A 7,281-nucleotide genomic window follows, 5' to 3' on the forward strand; every position below is an offset into this window, starting at 1 on the left:
TCCATTCGAATGAGGATCAAGCATGCGGTGCGCTTGCCGGTAATTGCATATGCTCGATGCAAAGAATTCATGGAGTCGGCAAGCTAGCTAGGGCGCTTTCATGCGGCCTCCCTCGACCTGTCTGAGTCGTCTCATTGCAGGATGTTCAGTTGAGCGCGCTAGTGTATACAGTTTGGCTCTCAAAACTTCTCAAAGTAATGCGCGCACGCACACACACAGAGATTGAGATTTTGCATGTGAGGAGAGAGAAGAAACACAATCTCTCCAAAACCCAGAAAAATCCCCAAACCTAGCGTGTTGCAGGCTTACTTGCAGCTGCTGTCGCTCAGAACATTAGTCTTTTTAAAAAAAGGGAAAAAACAATGAAAAAGGAAGGAAGAACATAGGGGTCGCATCCGAAAAATGAGTCTTTTATTTTGAAAATACTGTAACCATTGTCGCTGGAGTACCCCTAAAGCTTTGTGATTTATCCTCTCTCAAGCAAAGTATAAACTCTAGAACAGCATGTCCACATCTTCTAAACGTAAATGCTTCATTGCTTGATTGAAATTGTGTACAAGGCCTTACATAATACAAACTTCTGTTATAATTTTATACATTCAGACATGCTAGGCATGACAGCACACAGATTAATTAGCTGTTGGCAACATGCCTTTAATACCCTTGATTAATACTGATCATAAATGATCATGGCTTTGGTGCGAGCCCTAGGTTAAGGTCAAGGGAATGATTCTCGGTGAAGAGCGGTGTAGGCTCACGTAGATTTGGGTAAGGGTTACTCGGGGCCGACAGATATTCCTCTGCAAAAGATTGCCAACTGCTAGCGTGCGCCGGAACTCCGGCGTAGTAAGGATATGGCTGGAAAAAATTGGCCGGTGAGCGGGGCAGCCTGGCTATTGACGCTGTGAAAGGCGAGATCGACGCTGAGAAGGGAGGATTTAGGGTTGCAGGGGCGTTCAAAAGAGCATAGTGAGGTGATGTGAGGGTGTACATCGTCGATGAGGTCTGCTGCAGGGGTGGACAAGATGGGAGACTACGGGCGGAGTGAGGAGACAGAACGGCCGAAGCCGGCAAGCGGACGTATTGCGTACCGTCCATACCGTAAAATGGAAATCCGCCGCCCACAAAGGCCATGTGCGCCATCCTGCTGGCCTCCAGCTGCGCCCTCCTCTTGGCCTGCATCCTTTCTCGCTTGTGGGCGTTCTGGTGACCGCCAAGCGCCTGAGAGCTAGCGAACTCCCTGCAACAGAACTGGCACTCGAATTTGCGCCCTTCTTGCACCTCGACCTCGGTTGTCACGGCCGCGCCGAGTACCTGCTCAGACTCCTGCTCGACCAGACCTCCTGTTAACACTGCCGCTTCCTCAGTCAGCCCTAGTTCACAGTCTTCTCTGCCGCAATTGAGTACCTCGAACCCAAACAATTTCAAAGGTGATCTACTCTCACGACCCCTCTTCGCATTTCTACAGTCGCAGTTGGTCGCTAGCCCTAAGCCGAGCTGAGCTTCCGGATCTCCTCCCTGCAAGTCCACATATTGATGTTCTTGGTCGGCTTCTCGGGGGCGCTTGGCCGGTGTGGTACTGGAGCACCCTTCATGAGGGACAGAACAAGAGCGCGCGTGCTCAACAGCGCTGGTGCCGCCAGTGCGAGTGACATCCATGGTGGTGGAACTGCCCTTCATCAAATTCGGAAGGGTTTGGCCTTCAATGCAGAGACTGTAGGTCCGCTATTAGAGCACGGGCGGCGCAGAAAAAAGGAATTTCTTCCCAACTGTTACGGTTTCATGTGATAAAACCTTTCACAGAGCCATAGACTTTGATGCACATCACCGCAATACATGACATCTCATTTTGCGCGGGTGGTGGCCATACACAAGGTTCATGTGTACTGCATTATCAGAGCTTTACTAGGCTAGACAAAGGTGAGTATGAAAGAGTAACGTAGCAGCGAAAGCCGTAATGTGTTCTCCGTGAGAGAGTGTGAAGAGAATGTTAAATAATGGTATACGTTTACATATGGGTTTTGAACGAGCTCTTCCATGAAAGGCAAGCCTCTCGAAAAAGCGATAAAGGGCAAAGGTTCGATAAGGAGAGCGTTGGCGTGATAACAAGGTGCAACGATCACGGGAAAAAGGCTACGGGTGGCCCTTGGAACACAATATTCTCAATTATGTGCTCGTGAGGCATAATATAAGGGCCTTTTCCCACACTTAGGGACTTATAAGAGACTACATGAATGACCCTTTAGAAGTGGACCTCAAGGTGATACATGCTTAAAACAATCAATTGCTCAACAAGTGTTGCTCATATTCAACAAAAGGAGATATGCTTCTTGCATACTGTACATCACAACTATATGTGGTGCTGTAAAAAAGAAAGATGCTAAGGGGAGTATGTAGGACCGAGCAATAATTTTCTTTTACGAATGTTTTACCTACTACTGATTGTTCAAAACTATCTAACGGAGACTTGGATTTATCTTTTAGTTGTCCAAATTCAAAAATTAGCTATATCCCATGGAGCATTATTTTAGTCTAAGTCATAGATCATACTCCTTGGCCTATGTATCATACAATCTAAAGCATAACCTTTTAAGCTTCTAAAACACTTTCTCTCATGCGGGCTGCATAAGCGTGATTTGTTTCCCACTAACATGCTTTATCTTAGGACAATTAAAAAAGAGGTGACATTTGAATCTACTCAAAATCTTAGGTCCTAATTAAGTAAGCATCAAAAGATAAGACTATCTACAAGAGCATGGGGTTGAGAAATCGTTATGGGAATCTAAGTGTCCCCTAATTAGGGCACCTCAATGAGTGTAAGATAGCACAAGAAAAGAGTTCAAAAGAAGGGGTTTCAACAAAGTTGATTTATAAGCTATAAATTTACATAAAGGATTCTTAAATTCAAGAAGAGTAAAAAATGTATATAAGAGGCACTTAGAATTAAAGTCTTAAATCTAGAGAAGGTATTTCTTTACAATCTTAAATACATAGGAAATATTATTTTAAAATATCCATTGAACACGTGTGCTATACAGGGTTTCTATATAATGATCAGTCAAGGGAAATCCATAATTCTTTGGACAAAAATTGTACATGCATAATAAGTCCTTTGATTCAAACATGAATACATTTTCTATATAGTAGGTGTTTTATTAGCCTCAATTCTGGTCTAGTAAACCTTACATATGCTAAAATACGAGGTTTCTATATAGTAAATCCCTCAAGAAAAAGTTTCATTCGCTCATTGGGTGATAATGCATAGACCTGTGCAATCATGCTAAAATATATACTTATGGTTGGCTAAAAAAGTATGAGCTCCATTAGTTTGCTAATGTGTATAAATTAATTGAGAAAACACTCAATTTGGCATTTACTAATGAAGCATCTCTTATACAATTGGTGAATAAATCCTTCATTCAAATTTTAAGAACTATTCTTTGTACAAGTGGTGAATAACTCTTACATTCAATTTTTAAAAAACTTTTTAAATACATGTTTACCTTTTTCTATTCTAATCCAAAAAAATGTACTGAATTTCCAACTGATAAGCCCATTGTGAAATGAAAATCTAAATACCCATATTTAAGACTAAGAAAAGAACTTCAACAAATTTCAAATAGTCATTCTTGTATGGAAGGATTTTAATTCTAGAGAAGGGAGTGTCCATGTTTAAATATTAGCTCTAAATAACTATCAACTAAAATCAAGTTGATGGCTGATCCAAGTACTCTAAGAAGAGATGTCAATTCATATGGATAAGATTCTTAAGGAATAACATAGTAAGAAGTTAATTTCTAGATAAAATATTTCTAGATTTTCATGTAAACAAAGGTAAAGGAGAACTTACAATTACACTCAAATTAATATGTCTCAACCTCTTATATGGAAGGATTCAAATTACAGAACAAACCTTGATTCCCATTCACTTTCATAATAAAACATATTGTAAAGCAAGTGTTTGATGCATATCCCTTGTAAGTTATATCAATCGTATGGTGGCAATGGTTTTTTTATAAACCCTACATCTTCACACATGTTACACCTTACATAACCCATAGATTATAAACCCTATACCTTAGCAATTCCATCACAAGCTTGTAACACACTTCCCCCCTAAATAACTAAGTGGTTACCGATGTTACACCTTGAATGTTTAACCCATAGACTATTAACACTATCCACTAGTTAATCTATGCCTACGGTTCTAATATACTTCTCCCTTTAAGAGCTCACCCTTTAATATACTTTCCCCTTTAAGAACTCACATCCTTAGGGATAATGCTAATGGGATCAATTCTTATGAAATACACATGTTTCTTAATTGACCTCTTGAAAAAATCTCTAATTCAAAACAACATTAACTACTTCATTTTGGGTTTCGGGTGACATTGTAGAGACACCATACGAGGTAGGAAAGTGAATTGTGAAAGTTCACCTATAGCATTACAATGAACAAGTTGTTTTGCAATGTTGCAAGTGACACTTTTAATGTTGCTTAGTGATGCTAATATTAAAAATATTAGCGATATAACTATAGGGATGCTTTGTTATTTAAAGGCATGAAAAAATAACATTCTCCTACCATCTTCCTTATTATTTAATTCAAAACTTTTATATCTAAAGGCATGGAAAAATAACTTTATCCTCCCATCTTTCTTATTACTTAATTAAAAAAAAGTGTACTTCCCTCGATAACTTATGAGTCTTTTCTAGTGGATAGCATGTAGCGTGTATTTATATTCACATGGTGTACACATAAGCTAACATTTTATTCATTGGGCATACATGGACCAACATATATTTGTGTGGTCTATGTGAGCTTTGACATTATATTCATGGAGTACAAGGGTTAACATAATGTACATGGTGTGTGGGCTATGCCACAAATGATATTAACATAATTTTCATAAAAACACATTAACATCTTAAAATAATGAAACAATGAAGTAAATAAAAAGTAATCAATGAAAGTCTTTAATTAGTAAATCAAAAATATTGATCCCAAAAAATCGAGAGTTTAAAATCAAGGAATATGTACCAATGTAATATATGATATTTATACATGGATAAGGATCTAACAAATCTTGCTTCCCTTCAATGAGTATTAGTGATCTCATGAGGGCCTCCATCATCCTAAATCTTCTCCTTAGATCAAGCATCTTATCCATCTCGTAACTCCTTATACATGTCCTTGCGCGACTATTTTAAGATTTCTTTCTCGGTCTCTAGATTTTTCCTCTAAATGTGTTGATTAATTTTTCTAAATCAAATAGAATTTCTTTGAGACTTCTATGTTTAAATAGTCTTTGGGAAAAAGAAGATAAAAAATGGGTGGAAGAAGAAGAAGAATAAGAAGTAGCAATAGCAATAGCAATAGCAATAGCAATAGCAATAGCAATAGCATTCGAAGTAGTAGCAGTAACAAGAGTAGAAGTAAAGGAGCACTAGCATGATCAATAGGAGTAGCAGGAGCACTAGCATATTTAGGTAGCAACAGCAGTAGTAGAAGTACGAGAAACAATAGTAGCAGTGACAAGAGGAGTAGCAAGAGCACCGACATAATAAGCAGCCATAGCAGCAGCAGCAGCAGCAGCAGCAGTAGTAGTAGTTACAAAATGAGCAATAGTAGTAGCAGGAGCATCAACATGAGCACCTCACTAAGCACCACCACCTGCAGTAGCAGTAGCAGTAGCAGTAGCAGTAGCAGTAGCAGTAGCAGTAGCAGGAGCAGGAGCAGGAGCAGGAGCAGGAGCAGGAGCAGGAGCAGGAGCAATAGAAGTAGCAGTAGGTAGAGCAGGCAACAGTAGTAGTAGTGGTGGTAATAGTAGTAGTTGTTAATGTAGTTGTAGTAGTAGAAGCAACATTAGAGTAGTAGAAGCAACATTAGAGTAGTAGTAGTAGTAGTATTAGTAGCAGCAGCAGAAGCAGCAGCAGCAACATTAGAGTAGTAGTAGTAGTAGTAGTAGTAGTAGTAGTAGTAGTAGTAGTAGTAGTAGTAGTAGTAGTAGTAGTAGTAGTAGTAGTAGTAGTAGTAGTAGTAGTAGTAGTAGTAGTAGTAGTAGTAGTAGTAGTAGTAGTAGTTACTACTACTACTACTACTACTACTAATAGTAGTAGTAATTGTTGTAGTTGTAGGAGTTACTCTTTCTGTAGGAGTTATTCTTTCTCTTCTTCTTCAAATGTATGGAAGAAGAAGAATCAAAAGAAATTTTATTGTTTTTTCTACTTGGATTTCTCATCAAGAGCAAAAAGATGATGAACATAAAGGAAGAAGGTGAGAAGAAAGTAAAAAGAAGAAGAAATCTACCAACTAGAAGCTTGATAGATCCAAATCACATATTCTAATTTAATTGGTTAAGTCAAAGACATTATGTCCTATTGTATACATCATGTAGAGTTTCACACTTGAGATATTATCTAAACTTGTGTATTTTTTCACACACTGTAAAACAAAAAAGTGAAATGTAAAATTTCAATCATGTACACCATACAAAGTATGAGATAGTAGAAATACAATTAAGAAAGTATACTGACATGACTAAGTCCACTGTGGTCGAGTGCAAACATCAAGGTAACAATTTTTTTTAACTTCCTCTATGTACTTTGTAGAAGCATGACAGATGTAGCTATCAATCACCAACAATCACTACAAGAGAATCATTGTTTTTCGATGCTTAGTTTCCACACCTGGTCGCGTCGTCGATATGTGCGTCGAAATATGCGTGGAAATATCCGTCAAAATATACGTGGAAACAGGCGTTGAAATGACAAGCGAATTTTTTAAAAAATGAACTCGTATATAATATTTGCTAGTTCCCATCCTGGGGTGTGTTTTAGCCTTCTCTTTCTACCTCTTTGCAAGCATATGTGTCTATGAGAGAGAGAGAGAGAGAGAGAGATCAGAGAGAAAGAGAGATAAAGAGAGAGAGAGAGAGAGAGAGAGAGAGAGAGAGAGGGGGGGGGAGGGCCAAGGAAGAGAGGAGGGTATAACTTCCATCACGCTCTTTGAAGGAGAAAAAATGGTAGCTCCTTCTCCTCATCACTAAGGTGCAATTAAGAAAGTGCTCTATTTTACATTGAAATTAAAGTTCATCATCAACTTGCTCATCCTCAGCGAGATCTATGGCTCCAAATAAATCTATTTCTAGAAATACTCCATCATTGTTCTCAATTTGTGGAACCGGTTGTCTTGTAGTAGTAGAAGGTAATTCATCCATGTCGTCATCCTCTTCGAGCTCTAGCATGAGAGCTGTCGATGCATCATGATCATACTTAGCT

The 7,281-nt window shown here is 38.7% G+C and overlaps 1 protein-coding gene across 1 annotated transcript; it reads right to left on the reverse strand.

Moving 5' to 3' along the window:
- Positions 1–543: 543 nt before the first annotated feature.
- LOC147629935 (uncharacterized) lies at positions 544–1,963 on the reverse strand. Its single transcript, XM_086810891.1, has one exon. It carries the CDS (start codon positions 1,678–1,680, stop codon positions 688–690), a length of 993 nt encoding a protein of 330 aa, XP_086667017.1. The 5' UTR covers positions 1,681–1,963; the 3' UTR covers positions 544–687.
- Positions 1,964–7,281: the final 5,318 nt, after the last annotated feature.

The sequence above is a fragment of the Cibotium barometz genome, chromosome 17 (genome assembly GCF_041138505.1).
Source record: "Cibotium barometz isolate CiBa-2024 chromosome 17, ASM4113850v1, whole genome shotgun sequence".
NCBI lineage: Eukaryota > Viridiplantae > Streptophyta > Polypodiopsida > Cyatheales > Cibotiaceae > Cibotium > Cibotium barometz.

What these genes read in the sequence shown, in the direction of transcription:
- LOC147629935 (XM_086810891.1), bottom strand. Translation starts at nt 1,680, where the DNA reads ATGAAGGGCAGTTCCACCACCATGGATGTCACTCGCACTGGCGGCACC.